Consider the following 16489-nt stretch of genomic DNA (forward strand, 5'->3'; position numbering starts at 1 on the left):
TCTGGTGGTGATGGCCTAGAGGGATAGAGGTCCGGGTCACTGTGTGGATCGGGATCTGCATTGTAATTAGTCCAAGGATCTGTATCGTGTGGGATGGTATGTGTGTCATCATCCCTATCCGGATCTCCGTTCCCATCCCCATGATCATCTTCATCATCCTGTGGTTGAGGTGAAAATGTATGTTGTGGGGAGTGTGCTCGCGAAATTAACAAATTATGATCAGCTGGAGAAGGAGAGAGAGGTGGAGAAGTATTAGTGCCCATTTCCTTCTGTTTAATGGATATTCCAGAGTCCTCTGAAGGGTCCAGTTTCCTCTTTTTAGGAGGCTTGGCGACAACGTGACCAGTTTCTGGGTCAATGTGTAGTGTTTTTTGCTTTGGATCCGAAAAATCCGGCACAGAATGTTGTTTTGGTACAATGTCCTTTTTCGGTGCCGAAGGCCTAGGGTCAGAATGTTTATTTGCCTTTGTTTCTGAAGCTTTCCGCGGGGTCTTGGACTCTTTAGCTTTCGGTATATAAGTTTGTAGCTCCAAGACCTTTTTTGGCTCCGAAAGTTTTGATTTAACCTGTTTTGGCTCCGAATGCTTGTCCTTAGTTTGTTTCGACATCGCGGGCTTCAGGGTCGAGGCTGTTTTCGGGGCCGCAGAAGAAAGGTGTGGCACATCTTTAGTTTTGGGCTTCGGTGCCGAAGGGGACTTGTCGGCACCGGGACAGGGTTGGCTCGAGCCAGAGCCGGAAGGCTTTTCTTTCGGTTTCATTGCCGGGCCTGAGGGCGGGGCGTCTGAAATGTGTTGCTGGTGTCGACCTGAGCCAGAGGGCTAAGGGGTTATCGGAGCCTTTTGTTTGGGGTTGGTTAGGAGAGGGGTCTCGGTACTCACGGACCGCTGAGCTGGTGTCACTGTCTCATCTTCGATGTCAGATTCGTCTGCTTCGGAGACTAAGATCTCTCCTTCATCAGCTTCTTGTCCTGTCTGGACATTAAGATCTGCTTCAAAGATGTCTGGAATAGAGTTGCTTCCGCGGTACATTTCGTGAGGTCGAGCCCAATGGTCACGGATGGTTTTCTTCGACCTGAAAGATGCACATGCCTCGCAGTTCTTGTCCTTGTGCTCCAGGGAGAGGCAGAGATTACAAACTTGGTGTAAGTCAGTGTGTGGGAACTTAGCACCACAATTTTTAAAGGAGTTCTTTCCATTGACTGCTGGCGTAATCGGCACCAAATCACATCCGAACCCGATGGCAGAAAAAAACAATCTGGAGATGGAGTTGATGCCCATGCGCACTATCACCCTAAGGAGGAGTCACCGATCTTGTGACTACAAAGACTTCTTCAAAAACAAAGGGCAACCATCGAGCCCAACACCCGATGGCGATCTATGAACAAGTACATGATCTACAGCTCATGCCTCGAACTAGAGAGTTCTTCCTGCTACTAATTTATAAATTGACCGCCTGTGCTTCTAGGACCCCACAGACACTATCCCTCTCTTCTGGGGCAAGGAGCAGCCACAGTTGAGCGCTGAAAAGGCCTAGGTACATCATAAGAGCAAGTGTTAAGATTCTTTGGCTTTACACTTGTCTTTTTCCTTAATTCTTCTGCCTAACTATATTGTACGTTACTGAAGTACAGGATTACTGCAGCCATCACTGACCACAGCAGTGTCTTCCTTAATGCACTTCAACGTATTCTGACTGCCTGCATTAGTCGTTTGTTCAGAACAACTGCCCCACTCACCCATCAGGAGTTTGAGCATGAAGCCCACCTAAACACTCCTGGTCACTTATGACCTACACACCCGCCTGTTTGAGGCACTTAGCTAAGCAGGGTGCTAGCCACGAATGACACCGCCAGCCCCAAATAGTACATTTAAGTTACAGGTACAACATGTTTGCTTAGAGAACTCTGCAGACTAGGGGAAGATTGATAAGAGTGAAATAGGGCTCAGAATTGCAATTCAAGAAATTAGATTTATTGCAAGTCTGAATTCTTAACACAGGTGATTTCCACAACAAGGTTACTTACACACAGGCTTGGCACTAGGCTGGAGAGGTTGACATGACGTGGGGCGAACATGTGAAGCTGCTGAAGGCACGAGATTGCTTGGGCCTGTACCAGACCATCTGGATTTTCCTGCATGATTGAGCAGCCCAGCAGACAGGAGGCTCTCAGGGCAGACATGGAGGTGCCACTACCTGCAGAAGAAAGGAAGTTAATACCCGAGGCACAACCCCACCAATGCAAAGGGTCGCAGCACTGACTCTGAATAGAGGTCTAAGCACGGACACTGGGCAAAACATGCAAACTGCACACAAGTTTCAGTAAGTCACTTAACATTTTATGAATATACAACACAGAACCTATTGTTTAAAAAATGAGTATTGTAGTGGAGATAAAAGCCCTGTACCTTGCTTAGGAAGCTTCAACACTGTGCTGTTCATTTTTGTGACCAGTCATGTGTTTTGCGTCTGGATGAACTGACAACCCACAACTACAATGGAGTTGCCCCGTGTGTTTGTTAACTGTCAGCAGATGTAGAGTTTGTTGACTGTAGGACACAGAAATGTTTGCCCCTTTTGAGTGAAGCTAAAGCAGCACGGGTGAATGGTGGCCTCTAGTGGGATACTACGTCCGTGGAGACTGGCATGGGGGCTCTTATGAAGGCTGCATCTCTCCATAGTGCAGAAAGCTACCTGCACCTCCCCTTCGGTCTGGACTATTCCCTGGAAGTGGATCCATCTGTTGGTAGGGTCATGGGTCCGTTTCCACTTCCTTCTGTTCAGAATGGATGTCCCTCCTCCGGTGACACTGGCCCTGCTCCCTGTATTGCCAAAGCAATGGTGGCCTTCTGCTCATCTCCCTCCTTGACCAGCTCAATCTGGCCAAGTTATTTGCTCTGGAACAACGCGGAAGATGATCAGTCTCCACAACTGGCTGATGTGCTGGGATTTTAAAGCAGCGGCCCGGTGTGCTGGCTCAGGCTCCCTGACGCCACCTCAAAACGGGTCGGAATACTGAACACAGGGGTCCAGTTACATATTGTTTTTGGAGCAACTTCGAGCCAACTCATCACAAGGAACTGAACAGCTACAGAGAAGTGAACTCCTGGGTGACCGTCCTCTCCCAAACCAACCCCAACCCCAAGGCTCTCATTCCAGCCAGCAGAGCTAGAAAAATCATCGAGCACCTCAAGCGCAGAGGCTGGAGTTCACTGAAGGAAGACAAAGCAGGATGGAAAACACATGCAGGGCAGCACCGCTTTTTCAAGACATGCACAGAACTTATTTTTTCATAACACCCTGAAGGATGTCACTGCTACATGGACAAGACTGGAAAAACCCAGAGACCCACTGGAACTATAACTTTTCCCTACAAAACTTGGACTGGGTCTTTCCAAGGCTGTGCTAGCCACTGAACTGGTCAGAGATTCTATCCCCATCAAAACTTCCACCATTTATTCTACAGGGCAATAGATATAGAAATCAAACTCGGATACCGTCTTAATCATCAGCATATTAACCCAAGGTCAACATAAAGACCTCAAGAACATCCGGGCCATCTCCCTGCTTCTGTTCCCAGCAAAGGTCATCGAGAAGATCGTCAACAGACAACTCACCCGATACATCGAAGAAAACACCATCCTGGACCCCTCCCAGTCAGGGTTCCGCAGCATCCTGTGAATCCTAATTCGCTAGATCTACCGCTTCTTTCTTTACCGCCACTTTGGCGCTTACCTGCTCAGGCTCCTTGCCCTTAGCAGCTGCAAAAACGCTGTTGGGGGTGTGACTCGCCTCTGCTTCCGCCATCTTGGGGGTGAATTTGGAGAGCGGTCCCTCCAACTCTAAAAAAGACTGTAATGGCTGCCTTGATAATGTCCCGAGTGGATTACTGCAATGCACTCTACTTGGGCACAGGTGAAAAACAAATTAACAAACTCCAGGCAATTCAAAACGCAGCAGCTAGGGCTTTACTTAATCTACCCTACCGTCATCCAACGTCAAAAGCTATTAGGGAACTACACTGGCTCCCAGTTAGAGCCAGAATACAATTCAAGGCCCTCTGCCTGGTTCATAAATCTCTGTATGGCACAGGACCTCATAACTTGTCTAAACTTCTCCCTCGCTATGTGCCATCGCGTACACTAAGGTCAGCCAACCTTGATCTAACATGCCACCCAAGAATAAGAAGAATGCGATGGGGCGGCAGGTCTTTCTCGTACCAGGCCTCCAGACTGTGGAATTCTCTGCCCTCCCATTTGCGCTCACAAAAATCTAAACAATGTTTTAGGAAGGCATTAAAAACCTGGCTTTTCTCTCCTCATTAAGACCTACTCTCACCGTTCTCAACGTCATCTCAGCGCCAAGACGCCTCGGCATTCGAGCGCTTTATAAATATTTCAGTATTCAGTATCCACAGCACCAAGACCGCCCTCATCGCCGCCACCGATGACATCAGGATACTGCTAGACAACGGTGAGACCGCAGCCCTAATCCTCCTGGACCTCTCCGCTGCCTTCGACACTGTCTGCCACCGCACACTACACGCCCGCCTCCACGACGCAGGGATCCGAGAGAAAGCCCTGGAATGGACCACCTCCTTCCTCTCCGGCAGAACACAGAGTCCGCCTCCCGCCATTCCGATCTGAAGTCTGAGATCTGCGGCGTACCCCAGGGATCATCCCTCAGCCCAACACTGTTCAACATCTACATGGCCCCACTCGCATGCTTCGCCCGACCTCAACATAATCTCCTACACCGACGACACTCAACTGATCCTCTCCCTCACCAAGGACCCCCTCACCGCCAAATCCAACCTCCACGCAGGAATGAAGGCCGTTGCCGAATGGATGAAGAGCAGCCGACTAAAGCTGAACACGGACAAGACGGAGGTCCTCATCCTCGGCTCCAACCCTTCAGCCTGGGACGACTCCTGGTGGCCCACGACACTGGGGGCACCCCCGACACCCACAGACCACGTACGCAACCTGGTAGTCATCCTCGACTCAACGCTCTCCATGACCAAGCAAGTCAACGCAGTCTTCTCCTCTTGCTTCAACACCCTCCGCATGCTCCGCAAGATCTACAGATGGATCCCAACAGACACGAGAAGAACAGTCACCCAGGCCCTAGTCAGCAGCCGACTCGACTATGGAAACACCCTCTACGCAGAAGCCCCGACCAAGCTCATCAAACGACTGCAAAGAATTCAAAACGCCTCTGCACGCCTGATCCTCGACGTTCCACGCCACAGCCACATCACCCCCACCTGAGAAACCTGCACTGGCTCCCCGTCGACAGGAGAATCTCCTTCAAACTCCTCATCCACGCACATAAGGCACTCCATAAGACCAGCCCAGCCTACCTCAGACGACTCTCCTTCTATGCTCCCAACCGCCAGCTCTGCTCCGCCGACTTCTCCCTGGCCACTGTCCCGCGCATCCGAAGAACTACCACCGGCGGTAGATCCTTCTCCTACCTCGCCACCAAAACCTGGAACACCCTTCCACTTAGCCTACGACAGACCCAAGACCTGCTGACTTTTAGGAGGCTATTCAAGACCTGGCTGTTCGACCAGTAGCGGCACCCCCCCTTCCTCTTCCCCAGCGCCTTGAGACCCTCGCGGGTAAGTAGTGCGCTTTACAAATTCTGTGATTGATTGATTGAAAGCAAGAATTCAGGTTGCATCCAGGTGGCCTTAGGAAATGCAACTAAACAACTAGAGTTTTTTGAATTCTTGGATCCAACTAAATCTTCATTTGAAGCAGGTCTTGTGTGTCGTAGAGGTATAGAAAAATCTAGAAACTAACCGACAAAATGTCAGGTTGGTGGTTTGAACATCACAATCGGTATTCTTTAACTGTACTGTGCATAATGTTGCACAATGGGTAACCCTAAACATTGCCGAAGATTAAACTGTATCCCGCAGCTAATGTTAATGAAGGGAGAAATACTTTTACTCCATCTTGACCTCCCCTCCAGGATGTGTCCTCAACCAGCGTACAGAGGAATTTAGACCTTGGCTTTACAAGCTTGTGAGGTTCTCCACGGCCCCTTAACCTTTCAAGCCAATTTCTAACTGGTTCAAAGTTCTTATGAGGTTTACTGGTCTCATCATGGATAGGAAGGGCTGTGATACCTTGCAGTTCCGGCCCCAATGTGGTAATGAGGGCGTTGAGGCAGCGGCCCAGGCTTTGGTGAACCTCAGCGTAAGCCGGCGGCACGGACAACAGTAACCGGAGGAGGAGTGACATGGATGGTTCCACATGCACGAGGTAGAGAGCACTGGCAGAGTCGATGACCAATGACAGGGCGTGCAGTGACCAGGCCTGGAAGACAAAATGGGAAGAAAATCAGAACATTGCACTGCAAGCTGGAGGAGAAGGATTCTGGTGCAATACAAAGCAGCAGCCCTTCCATGGGCAGGATATGGCTACAATAGGTTACAGAGCGTCGATCTGTACACTGCAGCATTTACAAAGACACAGTGTCAACCCTTAGTTAGCAGCTCTTTCAGAGACATGAGATGGGTACAGTAGATTATGTTGCGTCTATCTGTACAGAGTGGCACTTCCACGGACACAAGATGGGTAGACTGTCCGTATATCTACCCTCAGCTAGCAGCCCTTCCACAAAGATGATATGCCTACAATAGGTTAACAGGTCTACATACACATAGCGGCAGCTCTTCAACGGACAGGAGATGGGCACAGTAAGTTATGGTGTGTATCTGTACACTACAGCGCTTCCGCTGACACAAGATGAGACCAAAAGATTATGATACGTCCTCCTGTAGACTTAGCACCAGCCCCTCCACAGACACAAGATGGGTGCAATATGTTACGGTGTGTCTATCAGTACACAGAGCATCAGCTGCCAAACATGAGGTCAGTACAACAAGCCTTCTACAGCCATGAATCAGGTTATGGACCAGTACGCAGCAGAAGCCCTGCACCAACACGCGATACGGACTTTATGTTATGGTGTAACTATCAGTACAGGACAGGCGCCCTCTGCAAGGGTATGGTCTGGCTATGGTGTATCCTCGAGAACAGAGTATTATCCAGTGTTGTGAGACTCGGGGATCAGGTCTCTCGCGGACATAATTAAAGGGGTGAAAAATAAATGGAACTATATGAATGTGTAGGAACTGTAGCAAATAGGCATTTGGTGGAAGCAGGTGTCCAATGTTGACAACTACCTACAGAGTAAGTCAAAAACATCAGAACGCAAAAAGATATTTTCCTTCATTGGCACTTACTCGTTAAGTTAATGATTGTCCAAAGCCTGCATCGCTTTTCTCATGAATGAAGTAATGGGGCATTAAACCAGCCATAGCTTCTTGAAAAACAAGCACTGAATACTACATTTGCATTTCAAAGGTTTCCAGAAAAAACCACAACAGTTTGAAATAGGATTCACGGAAAAAAAAATCACAACTACTGCCCCGCCCACCAAGTTTAATGCCTTCCCCATCATGTTCTAAGCCTTTCAGGTAGATGCGTAGTCGGTACTACAAAAAAGGGTATCCTAGGAAGTTAATTTACAGTTCCCAAATCTACTGCTCTGCATGAATGCCCTAAAACCTCATATGCCTCTACTACTTAGATATTTTACAATAAGTAAGTTTGTAATAGGAGTGCAGAATTACCCCCATTATAAAAAAACTCAGTTCAACACGCGCCCTTCGAATAGTTCTACATCATGCTAGACATAAATAAAAAGCTGGGAAATGTGTTTGAGTCTTTAAGTGAACTGAAGAGACAACACACTCCCTAAATACTTGCCACTCCTGTCATGGGCTATGAGTGAAGTGGTTAATACTTCTGTTCAAGAAGTTGGTACCTCTAGCATAAAATCTATGCCACAGGAGAAGGACTGTCAGAGTACAGTAGGCTGTATTACATCTTGCAGGAGTTCATTGAAGAATGTGAAGGAAGCAGATGACCAGATGTTTTTATAATGCCACTGATGCTACTATGTAGTCGATGACATTAAATATTTTGCAACATTTTGCCTTGTAACAAAAGCCGAGTAGAAAGTTTCATTTAAAAAGCAAGGGAAATATCTGCAGAAATGCATTGTTATTTTTAATTAATGTTTTATGAATCAATGCTTGTAACAACTAATTGGACTGAATTCAATTTAGGAACTTCCAAGTCCATAATCACATAAAAAGTTAAGTGAATGGTCATTAAATATACATATCCGACAATAACATCTTTGAAATTATCATCCACCTACTCAGGCCTTTGTTAACTTTTACTCACTCTTTTGCCGCAGCGCACACAACAATCGTGGCACTACACCGACAACCAGGTGTACCATGGATCAGGACTCGGAGTGGGGTCTGTGATGGGCGGGCATGTGCATTCTCCTTAATTGAGCGGGACTACTGTCAGATGACAGCAGTGATGGAGTAAAAAGGCAGGGTAAGGCTTACTACACGCAGCTTGCGCTGGGAGAGTTGCCTACTGGTCTCCCCTTTTAATGAACTCTGAAACTGGGTGCTGTGTTGAATCCAGCTGTGACACGGAGGGGAGGTGAGAGTGTGTGCGAGAGAGTGAGTGTGTGAGAGAATGAGTAAGCAGTCTATTTGTCATGGATGACTGAACACAGCGGAATCCATTTTCGGCGATCAGAGTAGCCGGCCAGATGTGCATTTCACACTGCTGGGCTCCCTTCCACACATTCCTGAAGCCTTTGTGATAGGTCAGAACCAACGTTGTGGGGGGAGGGGGGGGGGAAAACATGAGACAGTGGTTCCCCCCCAAAGTGTAGAGGTAGTCTTTGCCTACGTCCTGCCCTACTGTTCCCCGGAGGTGTTACGGGGGCCCCCATTCATGGGGACAGGTATGGAATGGGAGTCGTTTCTCTTTCATGCCCATTTTTGCCTTGGTTACTTTGATTATGGAAATGTACAAATCTCCCTTCTAACAATGTTGTGAATCTAAAACGTGTTCTGGTCAGCATCCCCGTCACCTTTAAAGACGGACAGTCTTTCGCTCGGGTCTGGCTTGTGCTAAGGTCAGAATGGCACTGAGCTGCCTCTGTTGAAGAAATACTCAGAGCACGATCCTGAGGGAACAGGACTCCGTTGTGGTTAAGAGTGGCACCGTGGTCCGTAGTCATGAAGAAATGCGTTCCTTACCTGTAACTGCAGTTATCCAGTATTGGTATCTTTCATAGATTCACATGCCTGAATCAGAGTAGAATACACCAAAACTGGGTTTGGGCTTAGATCACTAAGGACAAGCCACCAATCAGATAAGAAACAGAAATGCCAATACTGATATTTATCTTTATATGCGCCACTAATTGCGAGGTAGCATATTGAATGAAAACAACATGAACCTATTGACCACTTTTTCCGTCAATTTAATCAATCAATGTTTGATTCTTTTTTTATATACACCATGAATTTTTTGTTTTTTGTTTTTTTCAAAATTCCAAACATATGAACAAACATGTATGACTGCATGTAAAAATTACACTCTCATTCGTCCCATAATACAATCATTCTTGTCATTCCTTTCATACCTGCACTCATTTACCATTCACACCAAACTGTACAGTCTTCAGACAAACATACTCTCATCAATCAAAAATTGCGTTTGAACCATTCTAAAAAACTTTTTTCCATAGAGACCATAGAATATATATTGCACAAAGTCTTCACTGTGTATAATATTCTCAAAACAATTTCTAATTCTTATGGTCTAGAGACAAGGTCTACGCGTTTCGAATCCTTTCCAGTATCGGGGCTCTCATCAGGACCTGTAGACTATCACATGAAGGGTAGATCAGTCGATCTAAAAACCCAGTGGTTTTCTAAGTTTTATCGATGTCTTCTGAGGGGTAGAACGTATCTTTTTTATTTCAGTCGCTATGCTGAGAAAGATTCCGTTTCAGAGATGGAAAATGCAGTCTTGCGTCCAACTTAATGTTGTTGATTTTGCTCCTCTTACTTTGAGCTGTAATCGTGCTCGTATTTCAACACATCGTTGCCAACTTAATTCTCTCGACTATTCCTGTACTTTCCGGAAGTATCAAAACATCGCGGTTGTTTTCATTCAATATGCTACCTCGCAATTAGCGGCGCATATAAAGATAAATATCAGCATTTCTGTTTCTTATATGAATCAGAGTAGAAAGCAATGATCAGCACATTTCCTTTTGCATAAAGAACATGAAACACTGGTTAACAAATGCATACATATCTATGTATATACAAATGCATACATTACAACACTAAAAAGCAAAGCAATAAGTTGCAAGAGTAGCAAAAGGTATAATAGTGATAAGGAAATGTGCGTGTAAAAATAAGAGAAAGGTTGGTGGGAAGGAAGGAAGGCTCATCTTTATCGAAGTAGATGGCGCAACACCGCCTGTCCCACTGCAGCATCCTTCGAGAGTTCTGTATCCAAACAGTAATGTTTGGTAAATGTATGCTGTGTCTTCCATGTTGCCGCTCTGCAAATCTCCGTGATGGGCACACCTGCAAACAGTGCTGTAGAAGTAGAGCCTGCCTAGTGGAATGGGCACGTATCCGTGATTGTAAAGGCTGGCCAGCCAGCTGGTGACAGAAGACAATAGCACCAGAGATCCATCTGGAAATGTTTTGCTTTGTGAGAGGGGAACCCTTCCTGGGTAAGCTGTAGGCCACAAAAAGTTGGTTGGATTTGCGGAAAGTTTTTGTTCTGTCAAGGTAGAATTTAAGGCAGCATTTTAAATCCAGAGAATGTAGAGCTCTTTCTGCTGCTGTTTGAGGATTTGGAAAGAACATTTTTAAGACAATAGGCTCATTTAGGTGGAAATCCGATGGTACTTTCGGAATAAATTTTGGATTAGTCCGAAGAATTACCCTTTTTGAATTGTAGAAAGATCTTGTATCGTGAAAGTCACTAACTCGCCTTGTGGATGCAAGGGCTAAAAGGAGCGCAGTCTTCCAAGATAAGAACTTGAGGTCAGCACTGTGTATAGGCTCAAAAGGGTGCTTCATCAGCTGAGCAAGTACTGTGTTTAGTTGCCATGTTGGAGGCGGCGACTTTACAGGAGGGAAAGTCCAAAACAGACCTTTGAGAAACTTTTTTATTAATCTGTTTGGCCAGAGAGAAGGCCCAGTATAAAATCTCCTGAAATGGGATATTGCTGCCGGGTGAACTTTCATGGAAGCGTGGGCAAGACCCGAAGTAGCCAAATGAAGGAGATATGGTAATATCTCTTCTGGAGAAGACGTGAAAGGATGCACCTTAGCCAACCTGCACCAGATACAGAATCTCTTCCATTTAAAGGAATAAGTCCTGTTTGTGCTATCTGCTTGAGCGTGGTATAGGACAGCCCTGCATTCCGGAGGAATGTTCAAATCTTACAACTCGTGGAACTCAGGAGCCACGAGTTGAGAGATGCTGGGTCCGGGTGCTGGACTTGTCCCTGGTTCATTGTGAGGAGGGATGGAAACAGCGGCAATGGAATTGGTGTTTGCAGGCAGAGGAGATGAAGCTCCGTGAACCAATGTTGGCGAGGCCATGCTGGGGCTATTAGAATCAGCGTGCAAGGTTCTGCCTTCATCTTCCTGAGGATCCTGGGGATCAGTGGAATCGGCGGAAAGGCGTAGGCGAATAAGCCGAACCAGGCTATTGAACATGCATTCCCCAGAGATCCCTGTTGGGGATGCCAGCTTGTGAAGTGTTGACATTTGGCATTTTGCCGTGTGGCAAAGAGATCCAACGGGGGTTCGCCCCACAGAGAGAAGATGCTGTCTAGAGTGTGTTGGATTAACTCCCACTCGTGGCAGGAGGTCTGCATTCTGCGCAATGAATCTGCCAACGCATTGTCTTTTCCTGGAACATACTCCACTTGTAGAGAAACTTTGTTCCGAAGAGACCAGTTCCAGATTTTTTGCAATTCTTGAGAGAGAGTGAGAGCGAACGAGTCCCTCCCTGCTTGTTCAGATAGTGCATTGTTGTAGTATTGTCCGTCCGGACAAGCACTTGTGCACCTTTTATTCTGGGAAGGAACGCCAGGAGGGCTAGGTAGACAGCTCTGAGTTCTAGGACGTTTATGTGTAGTCTCCGCTCGGGAGGCGACCACTTCCCGCTGATCCGCAGGTCCTGCAGGAAGGCTCACCAACCTTCTAGAGACGCATCCGTGGTTATAACCTGAGGAGATGCTTGAGTCAGGAACGATAGGCCTCGAGACAGATTGTGTGGCTGAATCCACCAGTTGAGAGTGGCGACCATCTGAGGAGTCACCTGTATGGTGTCGAAGGATTCGCCGACTTGAATCCATTGTGTGGAGAGAGCCTCTTTAAGAGGACGCATGCGGAGATGACAGTATGGAACCAGGAGGATACAGGAAGACATCATTCCGAGGAGGGATTTGAAGAGGCACACTTAAAGAGACTTTGTGCGCACGCTTTCTGCCAATCGTAGGAGTCTTTGTTGCCGCTCCTGCGATGGATAAGCTTTTTTCAGGACCGTATCTAGGACAGCTCCCAGAAATGTTATCCGCTGAGAAGGCTGTAAAACTGACTTGTCCGGATTGAGGGTAAGACCCAATCTTCTGAAAAGCCGTAGACTGGTTTGGAAGACCTTCTTGCGCTGTCGAGAGAGGGTGCTTTGACGAGCCAGTCGTCGAGATATGGAAAGATTTGGTGATGCTGTTGCCTGAGAAATGCAGCCACTGGCGAAAGACATTTGGTGAAGATGCGTGGGGCTGACTTGAGCCCGAAAGGCTTGACCCGGAATTGAAAATGTCTGCCCGCTACAGCGAACCTCAGAAACTTTTTGTGCCTACTGTGGATCGGAATATGAAAGTATGCATCCTGGAGGTCCAAGGATGCCATGTAGTCGTTCGCATTGAGAAGTTGTAGGACTTCTTGGATAGTGACCATGCGAAATGATTGTTTCTTCAAGTATTTGTTTAGACTTCTCAAATCTAGGATTGGTCTCCATTTCTTTTCCTTTTTGCGCACCAAGAAGAACCGGGAGTAAAAACCTTGTCCTCTTTGATGGACAGGTACCCGTTCTATCGCACCCTTCCGGAGCATCGCATATATTTCCATGAATAAGAGGTGCAGATGCTTGTGATTCATAGTTTGAGGGGGCGTTGGCGGTGGGGTTTGGACGAATTCCAGGGAATGTCCGAACTGCACCAGTTGAAGAACCCAACGATCCGTCGTGATTTGACTCCCAATTGTGAAGATAATGGGAAATTTCTCCTCCCACTCTGGAAGGTGGAAAAAAAACAGAGACTGGCGGTAGAGAGAAGTCATTGACGTCGCGCGGAATCCTTCTGCCGTCCGGCTTTTCTGCGAAAAAAAGGCTTGTTGTATGAAGTCTGCGCTTGCTGCCTCTGCTGAAACTGCGGCCTGTATAGGTTAGAGGAGGAATATGAAGACCTATATTGTTGATAGCCTCCTCTAGTAGAGTATTGTCCTCTACCCCTTGAACCAGGAATATTGGTGTTCTTATATTGAAGGGTACCCAGGGCTCTGGCCGCATCGGTGTCTTTTTTAATACCTTGGAGGGCCTCATCAATATGGGTACCAAAAAGGAGTTGTCCGTCATAAGGCATATCAAGGATTTTGGGTTGAATTTCAGGTCGGAATGATGTTGCCTTAAGCCACCCCAGGCGCCGCAGAACTGCCGCCCCAGCCAGTTGGCGGAAACCAGTTGATGCGATGTCCATAGCACAGTCTATGATTTCAGAAGCCGACCTTTTGCCTTCCAGAAGCAGCTTTTTTGCTTCGTCTTTAGAGTCTTGCGGCAACAACTCCAAATATGGTGCAATATCTGACCACATTTGTCTGTTGTAGCGTCCTAATAGTGCCAGTGAGTTGGTCGCTCGTACTGTAAGCGCTGACATAGAGGAAAAACGTTTCCCGATATTGTCCAAGCGCCTGCCCTCTTTATCCGGAGGAGCTGAAAGTGGGGCAGAAGGGTATTTTGATCTGCGTTGCGCTGCCTGAGTAATTACTGAATCAGGTTTTGGATGCCCAATGAGACAGGTTGGAGCGTCGTCTGGAGCCCTGAGTTTCTTGTCCAATCGTGGCAGAACTGGAGGAACTGTAGAGGGATTTTGCATGATCTTGATGGCTTGATCCCAAATGTAGCCTATGATGGGCATAGACCTGACAGACTTTTTAAAAGGTCCCTTGAAATCGTAAAGGAAACAGTCTTGTCGGTGAGGCGGCATTGGTAGTTTGAATCGTTAGGCGGCTCTCTCCAGGAGATTATGGAAACCTCCTATATTCTCCGGAGGAGAGTACGCCTGAGGAGGTAAAGGCGATGCAGGAAGAGGGATAATGTAGTCGTCCCATTCAACATGGTGAGGCTGCGTATCTTGAAGCTCCCCCTCTTCCTGTCCGTCATCCTCATCGTCCGTAGATGGAAGGGGTGGCACCGGCACCTCAACAGGAATAGGAGGTAGGACGTGCACTCTCTGTGGCGGTGAAAACGCTGGAGCAGGAGACGGCACAGAGGTAGGAAACCTCTTTTTGTAGTCAGAGATCATAAATTGCAGGTCAGTGACCAAGGCTGAAGGAAGACAAACCATCTGCGGTGGTCGCTGATGCGTGTCCTACATGATAATAGTCCTGCTCATCCATGTTCTGATCGTCATAATCAGAACCTTCCTGATACTTAACATTAAGTTCGGAGAGACTTCTTGCAGCCCTAAACATGCTGTCATCCAAATCCTCCTCCTCATCCAACAGGTGCGAGGGTGGCAAAGGCTGAACTCTACTGGGTGACGCAAGAGAAGGCGACAGCCTGTGTTTCGAAATTTTATGATGAAAATATGCACTTTTTAGTCCTGACGTAGGCATCATCGACGAAGCCGTCGTCGGTATAGACGTCGTCGACGATTGTAACAGATGCTGCCGTCGACGAGGGACTTTGTCGTCGAAGCGGTCATCGACGGGATGGGCGTCGACGGTATATCCATTGTCGATGATGATGCACTCGTCGTCGACGTTGTCGTCTATTTCTTGATCGTCGACGTCAAAGGAATACGTGCTGTCGACGAAGACGTAGTCGACGGAACAAACGCCGACGAGACTGATAACGTTGAACTCGTTCTAGTCGACGAAGTCACTCCAATGGCAATCTGTAGAGATTTTGTCGTCGTCTTATGCCGTCGTCGACGGGGCTGAGGAAGGCTTTTTAAAAGTGTGCTTCACTCTCGGCGGTGGAGTTAGAGGGCCTGGAGCTGGCTTCTTCTACTGTGGAAGGGGAGAAGACTCTTTTGCAGGCAAATCTTTAAGCTTTGGAGCCTCTGAAGACTATTTTTGCGTCTTCTTTTGAGGTTGCTGCATAGAAGGACCAGGAGAAACTTCTCTGAGCCTTTTCTGAGGAGTTTTTGAAGAAGATTTTGATGGTTTCACTCCCCTCAGAGAACAAGGGGTCTTCTTTGTCCTTAAATCTCTGCAGCCAAGTCAAAAGCCTTCCCTCACGATCTTTTAAAGTCTTTGTATAAAAAGTCCCACATACCTTACAGTCCTTAGGAGAATGATCTGGATAAAGACAGTAAAGGCAGTCCTTGTGTTGGTCATCGACGTGCAATCTCTTCTTCTTGCAAGTCTCACAGGGCCTAAAAAGGCCTTTTTTAGGGGTATCCGACATGAAGACAGTAAAGACTTCATTCAGATAGAGAAATATCCGAAGAAAATACCTTAAATCCAAAGATATTGAAAGAACCTGAGCAGAGCTCAGTGGAGACTCCCTTAGCACGACATGCGGTAGAAAATCTGAGGGACTATAGCTCCTTCCAGGAAGGTTCCAGAGGGCGGTGGCGGCTGATTGGTTGCTCTCTAGAGTTTGGTCCTTATTACAAAAGGACCAGGAAATGTTACTAATGTGAGGCCTTTGGCCTATTACTCTGTATGTCTAATGGGACATTACTTTATTTATGTACCGGGGACTCCCATCCCGACGACGGGGAATGATTCAGGCATGTGAATCTATGAAAGATACCCTAATACTGGATAACACCAAGGTATCGTATTCTTGTTTGGGGTGCAAGACTCCCACACTTCAACTCTGCATCGCCCCGCCAATATCAAAGATGAAGACCAGAGACGAGGTGGATGGGAGGTCTCATGTACCCATAACACCAAGCAACGGTGCAGTAGGTGATTATGAGAATGAATCTACATATCAGGGCAATCTGAGCATCACCCCTACTTCTGTGAAACTTCAGAGGAGGTACATTTCAGCACCTAGCTTCACATCACATCTCACTGTGAAGCTTTATTTCCTGCAGATATGAAGAGCCCACCTGTACTTCAGGAGATGTTCTGTCCTGGGCCAGTGTGTACAGGATTCCCACACAGGCGCTGAGGTGCTGAGAGGAACCAATGCCACCCAGGTATCGGTACAGGGAGCCAAGGGCCAGCGCGTGGCCAGTTCGGGATACCACATCCCTTGCAGACTTCAACCTAGAATCAGAGCAAAACATGCCTCATAAAAGTGTTAAGGTGCAGTTTGCATAC

General features: G+C 47.3%; 1 protein-coding gene across 5 annotated transcripts in view; it reads right to left on the reverse strand.

Moving 5' to 3' along the window:
* Positions 1–16489, reverse strand: part of HEATR5A (HEAT repeat containing 5A) — a 399007-nt gene that overhangs the window by 190531 nt on the left and 191987 nt on the right. For all 5 annotated transcript variants that reach the window (XM_085627402.1, XM_085627405.1, XM_085627403.1 and 2 more), the window contains 3 exons: positions 16276–16435; positions 6134–6323; positions 2024–2193 (listed from right to left, as the gene is read on the reverse strand). In XM_085627402.1, coding sequence (XP_085483528.1) covers positions 2024–2193; positions 6134–6323; positions 16276–16435 — 520 coding nt within the window. The remainder of the gene's footprint in view (positions 1–2023; positions 2194–6133; positions 6324–16275; positions 16436–16489) is intronic.

Source organism: Triturus cristatus, chromosome 9 (assembly GCF_964204655.1).
Source record: "Triturus cristatus chromosome 9, aTriCri1.1, whole genome shotgun sequence".
Taxonomy (NCBI): Eukaryota; Metazoa; Chordata; class Amphibia; order Caudata; family Salamandridae; genus Triturus; species Triturus cristatus.